The 26,699-nt window shown below is 42.9% G+C and overlaps 3 protein-coding genes across 3 annotated transcripts; 2 read left to right on the top strand and 1 right to left on the bottom strand.

Annotated features, from left to right (window-relative positions):
- The first annotated feature begins 12,643 nt into the window (after positions 1–12,643).
- On the top strand, positions 12,644–15,915 carry LOC104419288 (protein ALTERED XYLOGLUCAN 4-like). The gene is made up of 3 exons (XM_010030913.3): positions 12,644–12,979; positions 13,082–13,356; positions 14,920–15,915. The coding sequence occupies exons 1-3, from the start codon at positions 12,703–12,705 to the stop codon at positions 15,685–15,687; spliced, it is 1,320 nt and encodes a 439-aa protein (XP_010029215.2). The 5' UTR covers positions 12,644–12,702; the 3' UTR covers positions 15,688–15,915.
- Positions 15,916–16,842: 927 nt separating this feature from the next.
- On the top strand, positions 16,843–22,226 carry LOC104419287 (protease Do-like 9). The gene is made up of 9 exons (XM_010030912.3): positions 16,843–17,579; positions 18,093–18,292; positions 18,373–18,553; positions 18,805–18,996; positions 19,571–19,803; positions 21,182–21,283; positions 21,401–21,451; positions 21,545–21,649; positions 21,731–22,226. The coding sequence occupies exons 1-9, from the start codon at positions 16,973–16,975 to the stop codon at positions 21,827–21,829; spliced, it is 1,770 nt and encodes a 589-aa protein (XP_010029214.1). The 5' UTR covers positions 16,843–16,972; the 3' UTR covers positions 21,830–22,226.
- Positions 22,227–22,721: 495 nt separating this feature from the next.
- Positions 22,722–25,944, bottom strand: LOC104419286 (WAT1-related protein At3g28050). The gene is made up of 7 exons (XM_010030911.3): positions 25,533–25,944; positions 25,363–25,428; positions 25,049–25,162; positions 24,060–24,294; positions 23,825–23,980; positions 23,599–23,750; positions 22,722–23,252 (listed from the first exon to the last, which is right to left on the bottom strand). Exons 1-7 carry the CDS (start codon positions 25,721–25,723, stop codon positions 23,096–23,098), a joined length of 1,071 nt encoding a protein of 356 aa, XP_010029213.1. The 5' UTR covers positions 25,724–25,944; the 3' UTR covers positions 22,722–23,095.
- Between the last annotated feature and the right edge of the window lie 755 nt (positions 25,945–26,699).

Below are 26,699 nucleotides of genomic sequence, written 5' to 3'. Positions count from 1 at the left end.
CATTACTGTCTTGGAAAAACCTCTTAGACAGCTTTGCAGTTCTATTATTTTGCAAAAAAAAAAAAAATAAATAAATAAATAAAAATTCTTAAAATAATTAGTTAATAAAAAATGTTTTTATTATCGATAACAATTCATATCTAAAAATTTGATGAAATTTTTTTTATTAATTAATTTTTATAAACAATAATTTTTTCAAATCATTCATTCCATGAAACGAACAGATTTTCAATCTTACATTTTTCAGATTAGTTTAACACCCTTAGGATATTCTACTCTATTAAGTGAAATGTCAATTCTAAAGTTTTTAGGTGGCTTAATTTGTCAGCATATGGTTTTATTTAATTATTTATTTATGGCTTTTATGGAGGTGGAAGCATCTTTCACGGCCACCGCAGGAACAGAACACGGAATTTGAGAATTTGTAGAGTTGAAAGAAAGAGTGTCAGATTCCAAGAATTAAATGTGCAAAGTTAGAGGAAAGCTCATGTCAGTCACATTTCTTTCAATTGAGAACAAAGGATGATGAAAACCCCCAGATGTCTGACCCCAAAAAAAAAAAAAAAAAAAAAACCCAGATGAAGAAACAAGACCTGAGCATAATAATGTTTGACATGGCTCTTTTGTTGTTTATTTGCTTTTGACTTTTTGGAGTTCGTGACGTTAAGGTTCGATAACCTGCTTGGCGAAGGATCATGTCGCGCTCTCGTTCCTTTTTTTGGTATTGTATAAGTCGAATAGAGTATAATTTACCATGAGTAACACGCAACTCCCATCCAAATCACCGTCTTTCTTCATTTAGTCTTTCTTACTCAGTGGATTTCGAAGACACTTTTTACAGGCAAGGAGAGATCGTCATTGCTCATCTAGGGTTACCCTTAGGAAAATTGAATTCTTTTTATTCATCTTAATCACTAATATATAAAGATCATAGGGCTCTCTCTCTCTCTCTTTCAGCAATAGTCAACTTCCAATTAGACCATTCATGTTTAGAAAGTGGTGAACTCGCAACAAGTTGTAATTTTTTTTTTTGCAACAAGCTGTTGTTTGATGACCCGATTCTTTTATGCCGTGTTGAAATCGACCACGCCACCTAAAGATGAATAGTACCTCAAATCGTGACTGGTATGAGCTTCTCATGGTACTGACATTGACCCCCACATGTGCCATTGTAAACTTTGGAATACAGACACAGTTGTGTTCGGTCTTCACCACGTTCTGCCAAACTGCAAGTTGAACTCCATACCCATTACACATGCAATGCAAGAACCTGGTCGAGAAAACAGCTCAGACGAAGGGGCGATCCTTTGTTGCTTTCTGATGAAATCGAGACTCTAATGACCAACTCAAGATGGCGATGTGCGAGTCAAGCGCCATCGTTACCAATCACAAAACTCTTCATCTAGCGTTTCAGCTGACATATATTATACATTATGCATCGCATGATTCATATATTATCATAAAATAATCATGTGGTGGATCTGACACAGGAACCCATGCAACCCATGTAGACCTTTCCCCTCATTTACGTAGACATCATAATTGCTTCCACTAAGCTATGCCTCTCGCATTTTTATTTTTTTTAAAGTTATGCATGTTTAGATGTGGGGTCGCCCTTTAAAAAACAGCATATTTCCTATAATTTATCTGAAAGAGATGCAGAAGTAACCCTCCTGTCCATATATTCGCTTAAAATATATGAGTTGTGAGGCATGAAATCGTTGTTGCTAATTATTAATATGGATCCCCTATATTACAATGCGGTGCACGGAATGCATACATAACCTAGTACATCAATAAACAAATTTGAATTTACTAAAGTGCATTGCCTTCAAAAGTGACTTTTAGCAAATCATAGGACATGTCATATGAAAAATACGTATATGGACTGCAACATCCGTTTTGAAAGTTTGTATGAGATGGAAGCAATTCGGTGGTTCCCAATACTTGCTTAATGTGATTTAAATACAGTATAGTATTGGCGATACTGTACTGAAATCTACCTTCTGGTGTTACACTTGGAAACCCTAACGTTTAATATAAGTTGCTCCGTTTCAGGAATCTGTTATGGTCTTGGAACGCGAGCCACAGACCACGGAGGGAATACAGAATATGTAGAAGTTAGAATAATGACCATTTTCCCAAGATTTGACCTTCTAAATACTAGTTTACTTTAAGAGAACGTGGTCTGCGTTTGCTCATCGCCCCCAACACCCCCCCCTTCCTATTTTTATTATTTTCTCTGAGCTATTAACTCATGACAACCTCAGGGGTTTTGGGGCGACAAGCAGCTCCAAAAGATCCAATCGTGTGCACTTTACTTTGGATCCCGCAGCATGTACGTACTCCCATCACTTCTGATCCATCTGATGATTAGAAAAATCATAGTACAGTAACTGTAAAATGTACAGCTCTGAACAGATCGCAGCAGCCGACATGCATTCCTCCAAAGCCGAAATCCCTCAGGCAGTATTGAGATAGGGAATCATCGAAACGAAACTTAGGGCCGACCCCAGTCTTTTGCAAAGACCATGTATGGTCACTAATTCTGGAACATTCATCCTACCCGCGCAAAAGCAAACTAGGACTAGACAGAGGCCATCGATGGGGATGTGCTAACAATCCCTTCGCGAGCTAACCGGCGTGAATTTGAATGACCCTTTTGATCCAGCAATAAGAGAAGCGGAGGCAGAAGGTTGTGCAATTGGGGGGACGCGCGTCCCAGCGACCAAACATTGGCAACTAGGGCAGAAGATATGGGAAGGGCCATGGGAGAAGATCTCTGCATCGCTTGCCCTGATCTTCCCCTTTGTCTCGTGGCTGTTATTAAATGCGGCAGCCTCACATGTATGAGGAGACTGTCCTCCTAGAATTACGATGCCCTACCCATGTGATCGGCTTCGCCCTGCTAGCGAAACCTGTGTACACTTTCATTTCACTGACCAGCTGATGGCTATTGTCTTTGTGATGATAGCGATAGTACAAATATATAAATAGAGAGAGAGAGAGAGAGAGAGAGAGATTATTTGATTAAAAGATGCATCTAACTTGTGGTGCCCTTCAGATCAGTTAGATTGTCCAGGGACTTGACGGAGTTTGAAGGATCACGAGGGTATCATAATATTCTTCTGTCCATCTGTTCCTTGAGCAATCGAAGGAAAATATATAGAATTGGTCTATATGGTGATTCGAAGATTAGAGAAGAGTGCTACGAGAGTCCTAATCTTTTTTGCAATCAAGTCACAAATTTTTCGACCATTGCGATCAATTTTTAACATTTTTTTTTTTCAAAAATTGCAATGGGGTTCTTTTTTATTATTATTTTTGTGAATAGTATTGAAGTTGTCCGTATCGGCGCATTGAAAATTGCCCATATGCAACCCTCAAATTTGAATTTTCTAATACATGGTTAGGATTTGATTGTAACTTAGAAGGGATGATTTAGGGCTTCATTGTAATGATTAAAAAATTCAAGGCTTGAGCACAATTTTCAGTATATTTTTAACATTCGATTGCACTCTCTATACAGTGTCAATTAGATAGAACTTCCGGTGCAATTTTCTGTGTTGATCTAACTCGAATTCTGCTCGGTATACAAACCTGGTTTATGGCAATTGCAAAATCCTCTACATAATAATCGGAGCAGTGAAGTGCTCGTGCTAAGAATTTGATGGCATCAGACATTGTGGGACACAATTTAAGCTCCTTTGTTTCACATAAAATATGGCACGTTTGAAAAAATAAAATTCCAGAAACTCATTTTTAAGGAAAACAACGATATTTTTGGTGTTTTGTTGAGATGTGAAAATAAAATCAAATGTGATTTTTCTAAATACACATACTTTGTTCGAACACTAATAATTTGCACATGAGTAACCCCCAAAACCCAGCACAAGCACTTAGGCCAAAACCTCTACTCTTGGGCACAAGCACAGGCACTGGTCTTGGGTCCACTAAAGTTGAGCCCGATAACCGAGTGCCTATGCCTAACTCCTTAGCACCCTACCCTTATTTGCAGAGGTTGACCTTGGGTTGTTAGTGCCCGAGCCTGGGTCCATCAAGACTAGGCCTTGATCAGTTGATCCTCAATGCTTGCTCTCGAGTCCGTTGATGTTGAGTTGGGCACCCTAGTGCTCGGGCCTAGGTTTGTTGAGGCAGGGTCCAAGACTCCGATGCCAATGCTAGAGTACCCAGCGCCCACACCCAAGTCCATCGAGGCCAAGCCATGGTCCTTGACACACAAGCCCATGTTCATCAAGGCCAAGCTCGTGCTCAGGACCCAGTGCTTGAGATAATGCCCTTGGCACTCAAGACCTCAATGCTAGTGCCTTGGGTCCCCAAGTCCATTGATGTTGGGCCATTTGTCGAGGCTCGAGACCCTAGTATCCGTGCCCAAATCCCTTGAGCCTAAGCCCGGGTCAAATGAAGCCAAGGCTTGGGACTCCAATACTCGTGCTCGAGATCCCCCAATGCCTGTATCAAAGTCCATCGATGTTGTGCCATGCATTAGGGTTCGAGACCCCAGTGCCCATGCCTAAATCCTTGAGCCTAAGCCCCAAACTCATATGTATGTGCCTGGGATCGAGTCCCCAACACCTAGGCTTGGGTGTATTTAGATTTTCCTTACGAGATGACGAAATTTTTTTTCCTATTCATATTCAATTTTTAGCCGAACATCATATATATTATTATTTTCCTAGAAAATGATTTTCTAGACAACATTTTCTTGGAATGGAGTATTTTACACGAAATAAATAGAATTTTTTGTTAATTCATTTTCTTAAATAATCAAAATGACGAGAAAAATATTTTTCTAGAAAATGTTCTCCACGAAATGAAATAAACGGAGCCTTTATCCAATCCAATAGGAATGATGAATATGTTTCCACTAAATATGGGCCGTCAAAACACAGATAGTGTTCACGTTATTATCAAATTCGTGCGATGTTGGCGGATTCTGTCGAGTGGGTTCAGATTTCCGGTAGTAATTTGTCGTGTCCAGAACGGTCACCTCTCAGATCTTCACCGTGTTGGGCAACAACCCGTGCGAAAAAAACAAGGAGCAACCAAACCAAAGTTAGCATCAGTAATTATGTCAGCTCCGGACAACTCTCTCTCTCCCCCTCCGAGAAGCCAGAATGAGGGAGAAAGGAAGAGAACCAGAACCAAACCGAAAATCGGACAGGACCCATCTCCCATCAATGCGAAGGCAACGTACTCGTCGCACAGCACACCGATTCCGCAAAGACACATGGGGGTGGGCGATGCGCATTACTCGCGTGTCCATTTCTTACCGACACATCGCGCGATGATGCTGACGTTCCCTTTTGTCTCTCCGCCATAGTACCCCAACGGACAGCGCCGATGCGGCTGCGCCCTACCCACAGGACACCCCCTCCTCCCCCTAACTGTGATATCCGGTCCATCGTCCCCTTTCGACGGCTGAAGATCGATGAGGCGCGCAAAGATGGTTTTGAGTAGAAGGCCGAAAGAAGAAGGCGACTCCTGCCCTCGAGGCGTGAGTGGATCGCGAACGGGGGCCCGTTTCAGAATCGGGTTCTGAACTGGGCCGGATCATGCTCGGGTCACTAAGCCCGCGTAGAGCCCGGGTGATCCTGCCGTTGTCGGGCCTAAAGTCGAGCGCTGTTGCGATCGAGGCGGGTTCAGCTCGAGCAATGCCTATCTGGCTTCGTTCGACATTTGGATCTACCGAGGAAGAGAGAGAGAACACGCTGTTGGCCCAATGAGGAAGAGAAAATGCCACTGGGATCTACCCATCCGCCTAACTGGGACTGACGCTTGGAGTCAACAACACGGAGGTCGCGGATTCAATCCTCGCTCGTGGCAACCGATTGGTAGACGTGAGTGGTTTTGAGATAGGTTTGAGTTCCACCTAAAACCTACCCTATCGAGACCGATTCTCAGTTTTTAGAATTTTGAAACCTACCCAATTTACATTAGAAGTAACCCTAAAACCGAACCTATTGTTCCAAGCCGGTTTTTTAATTCCAAAGTATAGCCAAGAACTGATAAATTCATTTTCTTTTTTTCTTTTTACTTTTAGTCAAGCAGACTAAAAGTTATTCCCACTAGAAACTTGGAATATGACCGGTTCCCATGGGTAGTTCGGTTTGGTTCTTGGTTTTACTTGTAATCTCATCCCTATCAATAGGGATCAGGTTCTAATAAAGCCAGTTCTTGAGTAAAATCCAATAAGCTCCTCATATGATGAGCTATTTTTAATCGAATGGAGAAGATGAATTGAATCTAATAGGGAATGGTATGCGTATAGCATTAAATATCATAAAAGATTCTCGAGCCTATAACAATTGATCTCTCTGATTTTTCTCACACCATGATCATTCAAAGACATGTTCCGCATGACCCCAATGAATTACTTGTACAATACTAAAAATTCCATTGTGAATAATAATAACAATAATAGTAATAAGAAAATTCTCAAATAAAAACTTTAAATGAAAGTATTTTTTTCAAAAGAGAACCCATAATATATCTTATCTCATATAAGGGCTTAGGTTTCTGATTGGCCAAATATTTAGTAGCTAGCAAGCACGTGTATCTCACATGCCCTTTGTTAAGCCATCTTTAGGGAAGAAGTGTTAAAAAAGTCATAATTTTTTTTTTTTGGTGTCAATTTGGTTCTAAACATTTTTACTTGATATTAATTTAGTCATTTTCTGACCAATTTTGGTCGGATTTCACCGATTGGGTGCCGAATGGCTAATGTGATCTGATGGGCATTGATATAAATAATTTTTAATAATATTTTAATTTTTACAAATTTTTGAATTTTTTTCTTTTTCTTTTTTCCCTTTTCTTCTCTCCTCCTTCCTTTGGTTGGCACGGTCGACCTCCTCACTAACCTCCTCACCAAGCGGGCCTTGCTAGGCCAACACGATGCCGCCCTCAAGGCCTAGGTGGCAAGCCTCACCCTCGCTGCCTAGCACAAGGTGGCAGCAAGGTTGACTCGACCTTGTCGACCATCGCCTCTAACCGGTCACCGAGGTCCGACGACCGGCTGGAGGAATGAAGAGGAAAAGGAAAAAAAAGTATTTAAAATATTAAAATATTATTTAAAGTTGCCTATGTTAATATCGATCAAGTCATACCGGCAAGCAAAATCTAGCGAAATGGCTGGAAATGACTACATTGGCACAAAAAAAAAAATAAATTAGGGCTAAATTGGCATAAAAATACTTATGATTAAATTGGTATAAATACAAAATGTTTATGACTTTTTTTAACACTTCTCCCCATCTTTAGGGTAGATACCAAATCGAAACCTCACAATTCATGCACCTAAACTTGAAATTGCCCAAATTTTCCACGCGCAAGAAAGTACTTTTCAAAGAGACGCGCTCGTCATGTTTCACTAAGACCCTGCGAGGAAATTGTCGCCAAAATCAACCCTTAGGACACGCTTTGAGCTACACCACACCGAGAAAGCCAGCTTTGCATTGTGGAAGCCACTCGGGCCATTATCGACGTCCGTCGATGGTCACCACCATGGTTGGAGGGCTCGTCACCGTCACTCGGTTTTCAATCACCCTGAAATCAAGCCCTACGACTTGGTTCTGCGTTGCCACCATCGTCACATCCTCCTGTCCAAGTCAAGCCGTCGTTGCGGATCGCTGTCAAGCTTGTGAAAATGATGAAGAGTTGGCTGTTTCCAAACGAAGACGACGAACCGAAGAGGCTTGAATGAGGAATGCAGAAGACCAATGGACAAAAAGAAGAAAGAAAAATAGATGAAAGAAGAAAACAAGAAGAAAAAGGCCCGCGACGAAAATGCCCTTCACCACGACTAGTGAAATGACATCTACGAGGTATGTGTTCGCTGGCTAAAGAGTCAGATCCTTATTTTAGACTGAATTTGCCACTTTAGGGTGCGCATGGATTTATTTCTGTCTTTTTGTTGTTAACAGAAACAAAAAAAGTGTTTCTTCCTAACAATTTTTCAACAAAAGAAACGCGTTTGGTAACGTTTTGGTCCAGGAATAAAAAATGAACGAAAACACGTTTGGTTAAATTTTATTATTTTTTTGTTTCTTTTAATTTTTAAACATTTTTTATTATTTATTATTTTTTCCTTTCTTTTATTTTCTTTTTTCGGCCGGTCACCGGCCTCCGGCGACTGGCCGACAGGGCCGGCAGCCTCGCCCAGCCACGGCGAGGCTCGCCGGCCCACGGCGAGGCCGAGCCTGGCCGTGGTTGGGCGAGGCTCGGCCTCGCCTTGGCTGGGCGAGCTCGGGCTCGCCCAGATCCGGCGAGGCCGAGCGTCGCCGGCCCCCGGCGAGGCTCGGGCTCGCCGGATCTGGGCAAGCTCGAGCTCGCCCAGCCATGGCGAGGCTCCGGGCTCGCCGGATCTGGGCGAGCCCGAGCTCGCCCAGCCAAGGCGAGGCTCGGCCTCGCCCGCGCTGGCGACGCCTCGCCTCGCCTTGGCTGGGCGAGCTCGGGCTCGCCCAGATCCGGCGAGCCCGAGCCTCGCCATGGCTGGGCGAGCTCGAGCTCGCCCAGATCCGGCGAGCCCGAGCCTCGCCGGGGGCCGGCGACGCTCGGCGTCGCCCAGCCAAGGCGAGGCTCGGCCTCGCCCGCGCCGGCGACGCCGAGCCTCGCCGGGGGCCGGCGACGCTCGGCCTCGCCGGATCTGGGCGAGGCCGAGCCTCGACGGCCGGTCGCCGGCCATGGCCGAGGCCGGCGACCGGCCAAAGAAAAATAATAAAAAAAAAGAAGAGAAGAAGAAGAGAAGAAGAAGAGAGAGAAGAGTCGTTTTTGTTCTTTTTGTTCTTCCGAGAAGTGTTCTTTTCTGGAGAAACAACTTTTTTTTTGCTTTCTTTTTCTGTTCCTATTTCGTTCCGAAAAACAAAAACAAAAGGAACAAAACGCAACCAAACGCGTTTCTGTTCCTTTTGTTAAAGCACACTTTCCGTACAAAAGTGTGCCGGAACATGCACGCCCTTATATACTTATTTAAAAGAATAACTTTTTATCATTTTTTGAAAAAAAATTCAAATTTCAAACTTTTATTTGGAAGTTTCTTAGTAATAGCTGAAAAGGGGACGTTCGTTCCGTGTCTACCAAGGGAATAAACTAGAAAGCCCGATCACAACGAGCCGGTCTCGGCCTCGCATGTGGGACGGTCCAGATTTTTCCACGCCTCGCACCATCAGAAATACGACCCGCGAATTTAGCAGTTTGCACGTGTTCACATCACAACGTCACTTCTCCCTTTGCTTTCTCCGTAAGAATGTCGGCAGTGACATTTACACTTTTATCTTTTTATCTTGTTTATGAGTTACATTTTTTTAATCACGAGTGTCATTTGTACTTTCGGTAAATTTTCAATTCGCTATTGCGACGGCAGCGTGACATTAGTCACTTGTAACAGGAATCAGACAATTAATAATGGATTAATAGAATGAAAAATCCAAAGTCAATAATTTTTGATAAAAAATTCCAAATGACTATGCTTATGATAAATTTGAAGTTTATCATTAAATACTAAGTTGAATGATACGTGACGGTTGATAAGATATATCGGTTTAAAATTTTATTTTTTTTTGTCATTAAACGTCTCAGGTTTGTAATTTTTTGGCATTTGAATTTAATTTAATGAAAATTAATAGAGGATAAATATATTATAAATATGATAAATTTATTATAAAATGTACTAATTTATGATTATTTTGTAGTAATAACCTAAAATAAATGTATTACACAATCATTCGCTCGTGCGAAGATCTGTGTTTTCAATGTCACTCCAAGAATGATTTCAAACAGTGGCTCCACTCCACTTTGAATCCCTCCGGAGATCGTGATTGATCTCATTTTGATATTGACTTTGCTTTTCCTAAAAGTCTCCTATCACAGCTCCATCAACTTTGTTCCTTTCCTTTCCCCGGTCGTTGTTGGTGAAAGTCGAAATCGACTTCACGCGACACGATGAGTTATGCTTGGAAATTTCCGAGGGGTTGTTTGGTGGGAAAGGAAAACGTGTATCAACAAGTCGCTCTTGTGGTACGCGTTAAACGATTAAAAAAGCGATTTAAACAATGGCAGAGATTATTTATATCGAAGAACAATAGTCCGTGTGGCTTGATCGGTAAAAGAATGCACACGAACGCATTATAGACACTAGAGAACACTTCGGAGAGACCCTTTAACAATAGGATCTATACTTAGCGTGAACCTACTAGTGCACATCTCGTTCAATTTTATTGACCAAGTCGTCGTGGCTCGCTGCAAATTTGAATCTTTTCACCTTTTCCTGAACAGTGAAAAGCCATTGATCGGAAAGCAAAAGCGTAAGGCATGAGAGGGGCAAAGAATGCCATCATTGTTCCAAAGTGACCACTCATTGGGGCATCAAGGAGACAAGTCATATCAAATGTGCATAACAAGTGCAAAACCCCCTCTTTGTAACTTCGCATGCTGGTACTATTTTGGTGTCTCTCTGGGGTGGGTTGAACTTCAGGGGTAACACTGCAAAAAAAAAAAAAAAAAAAAAAAACTCCAAATCGATATACTTATAATAAATTTATCTTATATTAATTTTCATTAAATTATATTAATATCGTGATAAATTACCAATCGGTATACCTGTGAGAAACAAAAGGTAAAATTCTAAAATAGTACAACCGTTAATTATCTGTCTTACTCAACTCAATAATTTGACGGTAATACTTAATGAATTTTTTTTTTTAGTCGGTGGTATGATGACTAACGACAGAATGGAGCAAATTTCTCGTATGCCTACTGATTTATTTAGAGTTTTTCGTGATATTAGAGTCTGAACTTAAAATGTGAATAGAACTATAGCGGGACCCTCCAGAATAGAGAAATTAAAGGTGGAGAAGATGGGGGAGGAAAGGGAGGGAGGGAACAGATTGCGCCGTGAAACGAGGGGGAGGAGTAAAGGCCGTCCCCGGACTCTCACGTGGGGAGCGGGAGTCAAGAGTCTTGAGGAAATCGCCTGAAGAGATCTCTCCGCCTTCTCCTTCGCCAAGTGTTGCTCATCCCGCGGTGGGCGTCGCACGCCTAACGCGAATCGGCTGCACTTTCTAGATCCCACGCCTTTGACCACCCCACTACCCACGCACGTCGCCGAGTTCGTGCGAATCGTTGACTCTAGGGTTCGGAACATAAAACTATTTCTTAATTTTGATTTAACGCTTAATATCGTCTCTAAATTTTTAATTTATACAATAAAATTAATGATTTTTTACTTAATGTATGGTGTGGTTTTCAAATATTAGATTTGTTCGATGAGGTATTTAACATAGTTTTTAGATCTTATGAAAAGTTGTATGTCCAATATATTGATAAAATTTGAAGGACCACGGTGAATTAATTAGAGATTCGGGAACAACATTGTACATTATACTGGAGTCCAGTGATCATTTTTATATCGTTTTATTTATTTATTTCACAATGTGAAGTGTGCTTTGTCTTTCTCGACCATTTAGCCTAATTTCGCTTTTATATGTTTCAAAGCTTTTGTGCATTCGACTTTTCTAATAAAACCACATCACGAGAGACTATATGTTCTTCTTGTTCTTGCTACTAGTTCGAGAATTGATTTAGAGTGGACCTATCAAAAGGGTGAGTAGGGGTCCGGTAAAAAACGATTCGACTCGAATTGATCCATTCAACCCAACTGATATCCGCGAGGCATTTTGCTAAAACATTGTTATATCTAACTCAATTTATAAAAACTCATGCCTAAATTAATGTGAGAAGTAAGCGAGTGTGAGATTGAATAGAAGCAAGAGAGAGTGAGGAGATAATCATAGAGATAAATTAGGTATGAATAAGTTATAAATCAACTTAACGCACATATTATTTTGAGTTTTGCTGTTTTAAACTAATTTATGATTCATAGAGATGAGTTAATAAATGAATTTATAATTCATATAGGCAAATCTAGTTCAAGTGCATAGGGTTAAAAAAGCGACTCGTGCGCGATAGGCAAGTCTCTTGTGAAATAAAGTTTATGCGAGAGAGCCCGTGGTTATTTACCTCAAAGCAATCGGACTTCACCAAGTCTTATTATTTTTTAGAAACTCATTCCATAATTGATGTGATATAGAGAAGAAGCGATTATGCAAATACGAAATATGTTAAATATGAGTAGAGATCAAAATACAAAGCGAACCATCCTTTTATTTTCCAATCAAGATGAAATTTGGATTTCGAATTCCAAAAACTCGAGAAAAAAAAGTTGGCGTGTCGCTAAAAATGACCATGAAAATGAAATGTTAGTACATGTACCCATTTTTATTCAGTCAGGCTTTTGGGTAGCGCCATACTAATTTAAAGTCTTGTATCAAACTTGAGAACCACAGAAAATAAAAAGAAAGAAGTACGTTAGTACGAGGAGCAATTATTATCATCGCCCCCCCGTATGGTATAGACTTTTCATAATTTCCTCTCCATTATTCGCTGCCTCTAATCGCCGCCTTCAAATCTTAATGAATTAGGCAGGTAATCAGACTGTCCCCAGCTAACAAAACCTTCCATTTTCAACTCCATTTATTCATTTATATATGTATCTGTATATTTACTTTTCTCCAAAGGAAAAAAAAAAAATTTGCAACATAACCCCTCACACTTAAAATCCAACATCTTCCCCCACATCTCTCTCTCTCTCAGTTTTCTCTCTCCGCGCTCCTCGAAAGAAGCATGAAACCTTCATGTCCTGTCCAAGACAGAACCCACAAAAAGGACACCAGACACCACAATCATGGTGGCGGTAATGGTGGCGGCTCTGCCGCCTCCGCCGCCGCCGCCGCCGCCGCCGCCGCGGCTCCTCCAGCGCTCCCTCCCTTCCTCTTCTTCGCCCTCCTCCTCGCCACCCTCTTCACCCTCTTCATGCTCTTCTCTCCCTCCCCTCTCACGATCAAGCGCGACCTCCAGCAAGACGGTTCCTCCGCCTCCGCCTCCATCAGACCTCAACAGGGTAACGAAGCCCGACGCGGGAAGACGCGAAAAGATGATTTTTTTATCCTCGTCCGCGACTGTTCTTGTCCATGCTCATGATGGGTGTCGTTCGTGTGTCCAGATTGTGACTTGTACAGGGGACACTGGGTTCCGGATTTCAGAGCCTCGTCGTACACGAATTCGAGCTGCGCGACGATTCCGGACTCCAAGAACTGCTTCCGGCACGGCAGGAAAGACACGGACTTCCTGAATTGGAGATGGAAGCCCGACGGGTGCGAGCTCCCGAGGTTCGACCCCCGGGCGTTCCTGGGTATGGTGCGCGGGAAGACCCTCGCCTTCGTCGGCGACTCCGTCGCCAGGAACCACATGGAGTCCCTGCTCTGCCTCTTGTCTCAGGTCAGTCAGTTTCCAATCAAACCGCACTGTTCGAACGTCATCGACATTACCAAAATCTCTTTTTGTCGTCTTCTTCGGGAAAACTTTACTGATTTTTTCGTGGGGGTGCGAAGCGAACGAGTGGAAACGCATGTAATTCGCGCTATGCGCCCTGGTCTTGAGGCGCCGCGCGGCCGATTCAGGATCCGCCACCGCGCGCCCGTCAAGAACCGTCGAAGACGAAGAGTCCTCCGCCCCGCCAATCGGTGTTGCACCCGGAAAGGGGGGGATTTCGGCATTGAATTCTCTCCATGCACGACCTTTGCGTGAACCCTTTTCGATTCCATTCCTCCTCTTTTAATTAATGAATATAATTAGTAAAGATAAGAGAGAGAGAGAAAAGAGCGATTGCCTGGGATTTATCGTCTGACGACAAAAAAGCTGGCATTTTTATCGCTTTTGGAAGGAGAATCGGTTTCATCCCGACCCATAAATAAAAGATTTTTTTACCTTATCTCGTGTTTAAATTTGGCGACGAGATTCGTAATCAGGGAATTTACCGACCGTGCATGTCGCTGTCGTTTACTTAGATCGTTTCGTATGTTGAGAATGGTTTCCCCTTGTATCCGGCAATCGACCTATGCGCATTAAGTTCCGCCGAGGGGGATAGAAAGTTCATAAAGATTTCGCTACCAAGATTAGCAAGATTAAAGTAAAAGTTAGATGCCAAACGGGCGGTCCAAAAATTGTCAAAAGAGATGGGAAGAAAAAAAATAAAATTTTCGAGTGATAGGAAGGCGTCATTGTCATCCTAGAGAAAGCACGACACTAATAAAGAATGTCTACCGACGTACCAAGAATAGGAAAATTCCCCAACCCATCTTCCTCCGAAATGCATGTGAGCTGTGCACCTAAAGACTTCGATGAATTGATTGATTGAGCGATGATCTAGGGGTGGATTGAATAACCAGAATGTGATATTTCTGTCAAAGTTCGGATTATGTTACTGATTTTGACGAGAGGGACAAGGATTCTTGGGCCTTGACTCGTTCTTTTCGGGCCCTTGTTGTACGAGGATGGCGAGTCCGACGGATTGTATTATTGTATGTATGGTGCCAATTCGCGGTTGGCCTACCTTTTCCTTTTGTACCTGAGCTGCACATGGCTGGTCAACGGCTATTTGCTGCTGCTGCTGCTGCTCGTGATCGTCATGCCGGGTCCCCCTCGTCTTCTTCAATATGCCCCTCGGGGCGAGGAGATTCGACGAGAGAGATACGAGCGGAATAATCTGATGACCCTCGATTCGTAGGCAGGATCATCTGATCTCTAAGGGTGATCAGTGTCGATGAGAAGAAGCGCCTGAATCGCTTGTTGACTTTTCTGCTGAAGACGTGTAGTTATCGAACAGGAACCAGGAAGACATCATCGTCTTTTGTCTGCTTGGATTGGGAACTTCTTGTGTATCTCCATTTCTTGCATTTTTCTGGAATGTCATTAGAAAAGTTTCGAATCTTGCCATATCTTTTGACAGATGCTAGATAGAAACGTTAAGAGGCCGGAGATCATTCGAACTTTTTTGTGCAGGAGGAAACGCCAGTCGACGTCTTCAAGGACTCGGAGGACCGGTTCCGGACGTGGTATTTCCGCAGGCACGAGTTCACGCTCAAGATCCTGTGGTCCAAGTTCCTCGTGATGGCCAAGGAGGAGGTGATCAACGGCTCGTCGACAGGGACATTCTCCCTGAACCTCAACGAGGTGGACGGCGAGTGGGCACGGGAGGTCCCCACCGTGGACATCGCTGTGGTCTCCTCGGCGCACTGGTTCTTCCGGAAGCTCTACCTCTATGAGCAGAAGAGCCTGGTGGGCTGCGTCTACTGCAACGAGCCGAACGTCACTTCCTACGGGCCTGAGCATGCGGTACGCATGTCATTCCGCGCCGCGCTCGACCACATCAACGGGTGCAGTCAGAGGACGACGACGTTGCTGAGGACGTTCTCGCCGGCGCACTTCGAGAACGGGACGTGGGACACGGGTGGGGCGTGCGCCCGGACGGGGCCCTACGAGGAGGGCGAGATCGACCTGGGGGGATCCGAGTGGGGGTTCAGGAAGGTGCAGATGGAGGAGATGGAGAGGGCAAAGGTGGTGGGGAGGGAGAGAGGGAAGAGGTTCGGGGCGGTGGACGTGACACAGGCGATGCTGATGCGGCCGGACGGGCACCCGGGGGAGCACTGGGGGAACAAGTGGATGAGAGGGTACAACGACTGCGTGCACTGGTGCTTGCCTGGCCCGATTGATGTTTGGAATGACTTCCTGATGGCTGCTTTGAGGCTTGAAGGGGGGATGAATTCTTGATTTTTACTTGAGGAAATATGATATATTTATATATATATATATATATATATATATATATAGAGAGAGAGAGAGAGAGAGAGAGAGAGAGAGAGCCAAATTGAGAGAGAAATAATACTTGTTCATGGTGTTTCTTTTTTCTTTTCTTGCATTGGTGATGTAGTTAGATATGTACTCCATTCTTTGCATGGGCTTTGTGGCCCCAGTAATTAGTAATAAGCTTGTATAGTTAAGAACAAAATATATATGTTTTCTTCTTCTTGTTGTCCATGGTCTTGTCAAGAGGAAAAGCTTGTTGTGGGCCTTGATTTGTTGGTGGCTTAAGAGGTGATCAACTGATAGGGATGTTTGATAATAAATCAGAACGGTTTCGTTAATAAGCGTTGACACTTGATAGGGACATTTGACAAGCAATTGGAAGGGTTTCCTTTATGAGTGTTGACGCTTTATTGCGAAATATTTGATTTTTAAAGTATCGATTATACATGTTGCAAAGATGGTTTTTTTTTGTTCGATTACTTAGCAAGTGCTTTGAAGGCAGTTTTTGGCATCATTCTTGGTAGGGTGCAAAGGGTGTAGACTGTAGTTTGGAGGCAATACTTGAGGAGAGAACAAAAGGAGTTGATCTTTGTTTGTTGACGTCCTAATGGTAATTTGGGAAATTCATGTTCATTTCAAGCACCAAAGTTCCAATCTAGACCTAAATAGTATCATCTCCTGTATCTCCCACCTCTTTGCACCCGAGGAAATGCGTCATACATGATCGGTTCTTAGGCAGAGATGTATGCATAAAAGGCATCAAATTGAATTGAGAGCGTGCTAAAGAAGTGCCAAGAGAATTTAGCCGATATGATAACATGCCAATTCATATCAATTTGAAGTTAGCCATGTTGTAATGATTAATTTCAAGCCTTAAATATTGGAGCCGAGCCGAGCCGAGACGAGGACCAAGCCATGCAGGGCCGACTCGAATTAATTTGGAGTTCTAATCGTGATGCTTGGAATGCAATTGAACAACATCGCTCGGGCCCGAAGAGTCGGCCCAACCATTCGGCCCAAATATGAGGCCCAAACCTTCGGCCCATGTTAGCCCAAGCCCCTTCCGTGCGTCGTCCTTACCTTGGAACCGCCTCTTCTTTTCTCCATCTCCGAGAAAAACAGCGTCGTCGACATCGCCAATCGCTAGCGATTCGCCGAGATTGCTCCGACCGTAATAAACCCTTAAACCCCATTTCGTCGCCGTCTCCGACGCCATACCTCGCCGCCGGGCCCCGCCGTCGCCGGAAAAATGGTCGACAACAAGCGGAAACGCGGCCGCCCGTCCAAGCACCCGCCCAACGAATCCGCGGAGGCCGCCGACCACCAGCACCCCAACGCCGCCGCCGCCACCGCTTTAAACGACGGCGCCTCGGCGCCCGCGGCGGACAAGACGATGAGCGCCGACCCTCCCTCGTCCCGCCGCGGCCGGGGGCGGCCCCGGGGGAAGCCGGAGCGCCGGTCGCCGGAGCGCCGGAGCTCTCGCTTCGCCGAGCAGAACGGCGACTGCTCCTTGGCCGTCGCGGTCGGCGGCGGCCGCGACGATAGGGACTTGGAGCTCGACGGGGAGGAGCCGTCGCCCATGCCGATGCCGAAGTGGGAGAACGTCGCGAGGGTGGTCCCCGCGATGGACGCGGTGGTGAAGGTGTTTTGCGTGCACACGGAGCCGAATTTCTCGCTCCCGTGGCAGCGTAAGAGGCAGTACAGCAGCAGCAGCAGCGGATTCATTATTGGAGGGAGGAGAGTGCTGACCAATGCGCATTCCGTGGAGCACCACACTCAGGTGAAGGTGAAGAAGCGTGGCTCTGACACGAAGTATCTGGCTACTGTGCTCGCTATCGGGACCGAATGTGATATCGGTAAGCGACATAGGATTGTCCAATGAGGTTTGAGCTGATTGAGTGTTTTATATGTAAGGTAGTGTAGCGCTTTTGAATTCGTTAATGGCATGTGATGGAGAGGGTTTTTATGTGGCCATGCTCGCATGCCTGTAGTCTTTATCTCGTTTGCCAATGTAGTTGGCATGATTTTACTAAGACCGGAGGAACTGGCAATTGAGGAGATGATAGGAGTGAGTGGTTCTTGCTGATATCATCTGTGAATCTTTGATTTCTAATGGGAACAGTGTGCAAATGTGTCTAGGTTTAGATGCTTTGTAACACCCAAAGGGGAAAGGTCGGTAATTTATCATCACCATCCTTTTAGCAACGTGAGAATATGGTTGGTGTTTTGTTTTATCTGATCACCAGAAAATATTGCTTTGCAATTTGACTGTCCTTTAGTAAAGGTGATTACTTGTTAGAAATTAGTAAAGCTATTTCCTTTTCATATCATTGAGTTAAAAGGCCCTTTGTATCTTGCTATTGTTTCAGCATTGCTCACAGTCAACAGTGATGAGTTCTGGGAAGGGGTTGCGCCTGTGGAGTTCGGAGAACTACCTGCACTCCAAGATGCTGTCACTGTGGTGGGTTATCCCATTGGTGGAGATACAATATCCGTGACGAGTGGTGTTGTGTCACGTATGGAGATGCTTTCCTATGCCCATGGATCAACTGAACTCCTGGGAGTGCAGGTTATTCAATCAGTCATGACTGTTTCTTACTTGCTTGCAATGGCTGGGATTCTCATGTTTGTGTGGGGATTCTCCTGCAGATAGATGCAGCTATAAATTCAGGAAATTCTGGTGGCCCTGCATTTAATGACAAAGGAAAATGTGTGGGTATTGCATTTCAGTCGCTTAAACATGAAGATGCAGAGAATATCGGTTATATTATCCCAACACCAGTCATCATGCACTTCATTCATGATTATGAGAAGAATGGGTTGTACACAGGTGCTTCTGTTTTCTATCTTGAATGTACTTTACTTCTAAACTGGTCGTGCCATTAGCTGTATTTTTTGTAAATGATTGTGAAAGAAATTTGTTCATTTAGCCTTTTAACATCTTTTTCTGGTTTTCTTTAGGGATAAAAACATTTTTCCAGCTTACTTTTTACTGTTTTTCCTTGGAGTTAAAATGCACAGATGCAATTGATGCTAAAGGCCCTCGAAATAATTTTGTCTTGATGTCTTATTTCATATCAGGATTCCCCATTCTTGGAGTTGAGTGGCAGAAGATGGAAAATCCTGACCTACGCATGGCTATGGGAATGAAACTGGACAAGAAAGGTGTCCGAATTAGGAGAATCGAACCTACAGCTCCAGAATCACATGTCCTTAAGCCATCTGATGTTATTCTTAGCTTTGATGGGATTAATATTGCTAATGACGGGACAGGTAGATACACCCCATCCTCTCACTCTCTTACTTTAGCAATGCTGCTTCTGTTTCTCTGTCGGCATTTGTAGAGCAGATTGGAATGCTGATTGTTGTTGTCATTGTTCGCGTATTCCTAAACCTTGAGAAACCAAAGGACTTCAAATGCCATCTCATGTGATATCTAGGGCATGTGCCTAGCAGGATGTCAGCAGGGGTTCCTCTGGTAATTTGAGCATTCCTGCTTTGGATTTTCATTTACCTATAGCAGGTACCTGGTACTTAGTACCTGAGGGCATTGTAAACCTCTCCTATTCTGATTTCTTCCAGAATTGAACTACCTGATTCTGTCAGTGACACTGCAAATGAAGAACTAAATTTACAATCACAAGATGCACAGGCTTGCATGCATGTCTTTATGCAATTCAACAAGAAGATGGCCTTAATTGTGGTAGTCGATTGCTCTAATTACTCTCTGCATGCCAGCTTGGTTTAAGATTTACAGATGTCTTTACCATTTATTTTTGTGCTCTTGCATTGATGTGCATCTTTATTCCTTTATGAATGTATTGACATCTCTTTGGATCCTCCTCAGTTCCATTCAGGCATGGAGAGCGCATAGGTTTTGGCTATTTGGTTTCCCAAAAATACACTGGAGATAAAGCTCATGTGCAAGTTCTCAGAAATTCGAAGATTCTTGAATTTGACATAAAACTTGCTACTCACAAACGGCTCATCCCTGCACATATTAGTGGGAAATCACCTTCTTATTACATAATTGCTGGATTTGTTTTTACTGCCGTATCTGTTCCGTATCTCCGTTCAGAGGTGAATATTTTGCTCTCTCTCTCTCTCTCCCTCCCCCCCAAAAAAAAGATGCACTGTGCATCAGCGTGCCACTTGTGTGCAATGCATTTCTGGCTGACAGGCTCTGTGGGTCTGTGTATGATTGATGGTTTCAGTGGCAGTTCCTCTTTATCTATCTGATTTAGTGATTTTGGTATTTTGGTTCTGCAGCATTTGGAGAAATTTATGATTTCTTTTTAATCTGATTGTTGTTGCATTTGCTTGTTTGCCTGGTCTTGCACGTATTGTGTTCTTTGTTGATTTGTTTGTCAATGGCAGTAGATAATTTAGTTGATTAGTTCTCTACTGTTCGCTGGTGTTGGTTTGCAAAGCACTCTTTTTAACATAAAACTGACTACTCACAGATGCACATAATGGTGAGATAACCGGGGACATCCTTTTGAACAACCTGTTATAATAGGAAGCCCTTATATCTTGTTCAATTGGCATAGTAGAAAGCAATTCCATCAATTCTCAAATCAGGAAACATTCTGTATGGCCATAATTTGAGGACTTGGCCCTTGGGTTCAACTACCAATTCTCTATCGAATGAGGAAAATGCCGAGCCTAATTTCTTTAAGAAATAGATAGATCATCCTACCAGTGGGGGCATAGGTGGTTCTCAACTAGAAAAGATTATGAAAATATATTGTGGAGTCCCAACCATACTTTCTGGTATACTGAACCCTCTCAGCTAGTAGAGATTGGCAGTCTAGACTCATCAATGAAAATGCCATTAAGATCCAGAGAGCTATCCCCTACTCTTGGCCTCTGGTTTCCCACAGTACACCTGAATGAATCTTTATTTAATACTAGTTTCGGGATACTAATGTTGCATAGTTGTTCTGTGATAGTGATTTTCTGATTTCATGCGGATGATGTTCAAGACTAATCCATGAGGTTCTAAATGCCTGTCAGAATAAGTTCTTGGGTAGCCATTTTGTTGCTCACTTGGGCGAATCTTTTGCTATAGGGTTCTGTCAATCAATGTGGGGGCTTCAGTACTGGCTGCCTCCTCAGCATAAAGTTTTTAGATATATGATGTTGTTAATTCTTAGGTTTGGGATAATGGACTATCTGATCAGGCTTCGCTACATTGGGTTTTCCTACCTTAACGCGTGTATTTCTTTGCATGCCACGTGATGCCTTTCCTTAATGGAGATGTGATGGTTGAATTTGAACACTGAGCACAACAGGGAGCATGCCCAGCTACCTAAGATATACATTATTGTGGAGTTTGCAAATTAGTAGCGACAAAAAGTTTATGGTGCTCATCTGCTTAAGTTGAAGAGTCCACGGTTGGTTGAGTGGATGAGGGCTAACTTTAATTGCTGATGTTTTGTTTTAATAATTGCTCCAGTATGGGAAGGACTATGAATTTGATGCTCCAGTCAAACTGTTGGACAAACTTCTTCATTCAATGGCAGGATCCGTGAATGAACAGCTTGTTGTTGTATCTCAGGTTCTTTTCCCCCTCTAGCCTTACTCTGATAACTTGCCATATTGAGTAACTTGTTGTAAAATACTGATGATGCACTTGCTTTCATTCACTATTCCACATCATCTTTTATTGTGATAGGTCCTTGTTGCAGACATAAATATTGGATACGAAGACATTGTCAATACCCAGGTTGCAGATGGTTTATTACAAATTGGTTGGACATATGGTTATTGGTGCTTTCAAATGTCTCACGGTGACTTACGAGTTGTTTTGTGGATTTAGGTCCTTGCTTTCAATGGCGAACCCGTAAAGAATCTGAAGAGTTTGGCCAACATGGTGGAGAACTGTGAGGATGAATATTTACGTTTTGACCTGGAATATCAGCAGGTACAATTCTCTTTCTCACCTTGACTCTCCCGTGTCTTTAAGAAATTTCGACTAATCTTCTTCTTGGTCCTCTCTTGACAGGTAGTAGTGCTAAGGACCAAAACTGCCAAGGTGGCGACTTCGGATATACTAACAACCCATTGCATACCTTCTGCCATGTCCAATGACCTCAAAGCCTAGTCCGTGAAGATATGGTGCATGAAGTTTCTGTCATGGATATTACTGTGAGTCTGTGATTTAGCCAATGAAGCTCTCCTCTTTATATGTTGGACAATTAAGTAGGGGCACTGAAATCGACTTGCACTAGAGTAGTAAGCTAAACAGACTAAAACTTCAGAGGTTTTTTCTGAGCCCTGCGCAGCCGATGCGCTCCCTTATTTCTGTACTCAATTTTTCGTCGATTGGAAGGGAGCGAACATGAAACGGAAAGGTTTTTGCCAATGCTTGTTTTCGTTGGTCTAGTAGACCAGGAATTTGACTTGAAACAGATACATGTAATGTTATTACCGGAACAGATACTACAGAGCAAAGCATTTTCAAGTGAGGTGAACCATTGCGTTCACAAACTTTCAACGCTGGTCGAATTTTACCATATCAAACATCATCGCTCTGTAGTCTTTGCTTTGGATTTTGCTCATTCGACTGAAACAGCTACAATCTTGTTGGTCTCGTGTCGACGGACTCAGCAGCATGATTTGTAGGGTCGAGGCAAGCAACTGAACAAGTTTATGACTGGAGCAGGATCTCCTGCAGGAAACGAAAAATAAACCCTCTCTGGTTTGGAAGCTCTGCTTTTGTGGAGAAGCCAACGCCTCTCTTGATGTAGGACGGATGTAGGGTTCCATACGCAGAGAGTGAAGTTTGGATTTTTTTCATGAAGATTAAGCGATTTATTTTTGAAGAATTGCATCCTCCACATTTACAGCTTCGCCAAAGGTGAAACGAGGACAGGTAAATCTAAACTTGGTTGCGCTGATGCCTTTATTTTAGTTGGACCATTCGATCTTTGAATTACCTCGGTGAGGAAAGGTCTTGTCGGCTGTGGGTTCCCCTTCAAGAAAGATAGCTGCAATGATTCAAATCGAAAGCAACCTTTCCACATAAATCCAGACGTATACATTCCGAAATGGATTCCGCGACAGAGACTTATGAGGATCCGTCGCTCCATTTTTGTCCACATCACATGCCAATTTTGTACTCAGATTGAAACCTTTGATCTACGTCTCTCAGCGGTCCTCCGTTTCGTTCACTTCACATGCCAATTTTATACTTGGATTGAGACCTTTCATCTACATTTCTCAGTTTAAATGCTTGCCACCATCGCTTTCGACTAAAAAGCTATGATACATATACATTCCTTTTCCTACATATACTTATACCTGAGTAATCCTTGCCACAAGTTTCTAGGCAGTGTCTGTTGCTTCATTCTATCCGCAGAAGTTTGATCTACACTTCATCCACCTTATGATTTTGCAGTAGAGGGACCTTCTCAGAGGGTATTGAGACCGGCCGGTTCTCTCCAGCCTCCTCAATATTCTGCTCTTTTGCCTTTCCCCACATCACAGTATAGAACCCAAATGATATAATTGTCACCCCAATGAGACTGCAAAGTCGTGGCACATGGAAACAAGCGTTAAGGCGCAAGTTAGAAAATAAATCGAACTTTACCAAAAAGAGGTCGTATCTAAAACTGACAGTAAAGAGCCCACTCACTCATCACAGTGATAATGCATATAAAGAGCAGAATGATTGAAAAATCTCGGCACATCATCTTTATACTAAAAAAGTGAGAAGGCAACGGTTTTTACTGTGTTGCAGCATTTCTTTATCTGTTTGAATTCTATTAGAGGGGTGCACATTAGATTCTTCCGCTGCACGGCACTTACGTGTAGATCCTGATGTCACCAATTTGACATAAAATTTTCTTTAAGCATTTCTCAATATCTTACCTGCCAAGGTGAAGAGTGTCACCGAGAAAGAAGACGCCCATGGCGACCGCAATGGCTATTGACAACGGCTTGAAAAGTGCAGCATAGAAAGGACCTTTTAAGCGGATTGCCCAAGCATGCACAGAGTTGTTTAAGCCTGATCCGAAAACTCCCTAAATTGAAAGCAAGGGTTTAAACACCTTCTTGATAAAATAAAGTAGTATCTACTCAGGTTTTAACCACTTACCGAGCATATTACGGATACCAGTCCTATGTCCCTTACTCTCCAAGCATTCAGATCACGTTCTGTAATTAAAGCAACAGTCGCAGCTACGAAGCTCACGATTAGGTTATAGAGGAAAACTACAGTCAGTTCATCTGGATACTCCTTCATTATCTGCGCCTGTAAGAATATGTATTGAGCCCTTAGTCATGTTGATTCTAATTATAAACTGAAAGAAAGGCAGGGTTGTATTGTATACCTGAACAATGTACCACAAGGTAACTAGAACATATTCAGCTGTGAGAAGAGACCCTCCAATGATCCAGCCCATGTTCGTTGAGTGCAGATTCTGATGAAGTGAGGGAGAAGGTTTTGTACCGATAATAATTGGAGGACCAATGTATAGAGTGACGACAAATGCACCAGATATCGATACTATGGTTCCAATGATCTTAGCCTGGCTGCTTCTTCTCTTCAATGATATATATTCCATCCTTTTGGCAGGGGAAAAAGGCAAAATAAATCAGGTTTAGGTAGCATAAATAATAAAATAAATCAGGTTTAAGCAGCATAAATATTAACTCTATATTTATACTGTTACTTCTGCGCTTAGATACTGTAAAGCTGAGTACTTTATGGTTGACACAAAAGCATTATGAAACTCCACGCTCTTATTTTATTTTATTTTTTTGGTAAGGACTCCACGCTCTTATTCCTTTCTGAAAAATGCTAGAATTATTAAGGCCGGTCTACTACGTTGGTATACTAGGTAGATTGCAATCAGGCCTTTAAACAAGTGGGTCACATATAATATCCAAAAGACGTCTTTCACTTGAAATGCCAATTTGGTAGATTGGTCACACTACACCTAGCATTGTTTATTCCTTCTTGGCCATTGTTGCAGGATATTTCAGAGACATCGAGGTGTAAATTTTTTCAAACTGAGCCGGGCCAAGCCTGAGAAAATATTAGTAAAAGGCAAGCACAAGCTCATGGCTGAGGTGAGACCACCATTGGCCCAAAAAGGAATGAGGCTCCAAAAGCACCGAAAGCAACTTATTACATAAACAGAAAAAAAGCAAGGGATAAAAAGAAAGTTGAACTTTTCAAAGCAGAAAGAACTTAAGACCCTTTGCTTTGCATCGGAGAATATAGTAGTGGATGATTTTTTGATGGAGCCTTCTGAAATTATTTTAGTTCATCTGGGGAAGGGCATACCAGTAAATTTCACAAGAGGGGAATAAGAACCTGAAAAGGATGGCAAGTATGAAAGTGAAAGCTGGGGTGAGGTTGCTGATAGCTGAAGCAAGCGTTGGAGAGCTGAAATTGATCCCTGTGTATCCCAGGATCTGTGATGAACTCCTGTATCCACCCAAAAAAACAAAAAAAGAAAATCAGAGATGACAGAGAAGCAATCAGCCTGATCAAAATTTCCAAGAGCTAAAAACCCATTTCTTGGTTTCATCTGTCCTCTGAGAAATTTGCACAAAAAATCTCATACTTCCTCAGAAAACCGATCTTTAATTGAATTGAACATGAATGAGCGGAGTAAACTGTTGTACCCAACGAGCCCAAGAAGAACAATTTTGGCAAGTATGGGCCTGCTGAGAGGGGGAAGCGTTCTTGATCTGCAAAAAAACCATTAACGAGAAATGGTCAGCTAACAGCTGGACAGAAATCTTCTCTTTTTTCCTTTGAGAGAGAGAGAGAGAGAGAGAGAGAGAGAGAGTACTTGCGGGAGATGACAGCAGCAGGAAGAAGAACAAGAGCAGCAATAGCATAGGCGTAGACAATAAAGACATGGTAGTTCATCCCTCTCAAGGTGGCTGCTTTGTAGAGCGTGTTCAACGCCACGTTCATGCACTCCATGGACACCATGGCTGAGAATGGAAGCACATCCCTGTAACAGTACCTCCCTCCCATCTCTCTCTATCTCTCTCTCTCTCTCTCAATCAGTCAGTCAGCTCTCCCACAGAGCTACTAAAACAAACAGCCTAAATTTGTTGCTCAAACTCCAATCTCCTTTTCCTGAGACCCCAAAGGCATCATCTGGAAGTGCTTATAAGGTGGACAGGCAATTGGTGGTGAGTGGATTCTTGAACAATAATTGGCCTTTTCTCAAGTTTTATGTTGAGTGTCAATAGAGACTCTTTCTTATTTTATAGCAATAGCATCCAATTGTGTCATGATGGGTCCCTTGGGCATTTGCATCTTCATTTTCACTTTCGTTTTTTTGCTTTGCCTATTCTTGTTACTGAGGAGAGGAAGATAAGATCAGCTGGTCAAGGAAAGCAAGAAAAGAAAAGAGAAAATTGGGAGATTGGAGTACTAGTCTGAAAAGCATCTTTCATTTCATCAAAGACTGTATGATGTCGCTTTCATTCCAAAAATCGAAACGTCACGGCATCCTATTAGATCTCTCTGAGAGCTTTTGGCGTGTGTCCTACTCACTCATCCCTTTTTTACTTGCATAGTAGATGATATAAATGAATGAAAATTTCACAAAATTAAAGATAATACTACCCTCCAAAATCGGCCACATATTAAGATCTCGACCCGCGTCTTATTTAATTTATGAAAAAAAAAAAGTATTATCAAGCTGTGTGGCAATGTTTATTAGGATTTGTAAACAGCGCATTCGAGTTGTGAAAATGCATGCTATTTCAAAATAGATCTTGACTTGAGCTCATTAGGCAATAACTTCTCCGTCACTTGGTTGGGGTTGACCTGGCACGGTTGGGTACTGGCTTGAAAAGAATAATTTTTTAACTAGAAAGAAAAAAAGAAGAAGAGAAGGCGTGCAACAGCAAGCTGCATGACAACCAAAATGTGCGTTTGGTCGTTATAGCTGACAAAATCCGGTGCTTACGATGCTGATGATGTGGGGAGTGGTCCCATT

Source organism: Eucalyptus grandis, chromosome 9 (assembly GCF_016545825.1).
Source record: "Eucalyptus grandis isolate ANBG69807.140 chromosome 9, ASM1654582v1, whole genome shotgun sequence".
In the NCBI taxonomy this organism is placed as follows: domain Eukaryota; kingdom Viridiplantae; phylum Streptophyta; class Magnoliopsida; order Myrtales; family Myrtaceae; genus Eucalyptus; species Eucalyptus grandis.
This window is presented reverse-complemented; position numbering and strand designations above follow the sequence as displayed.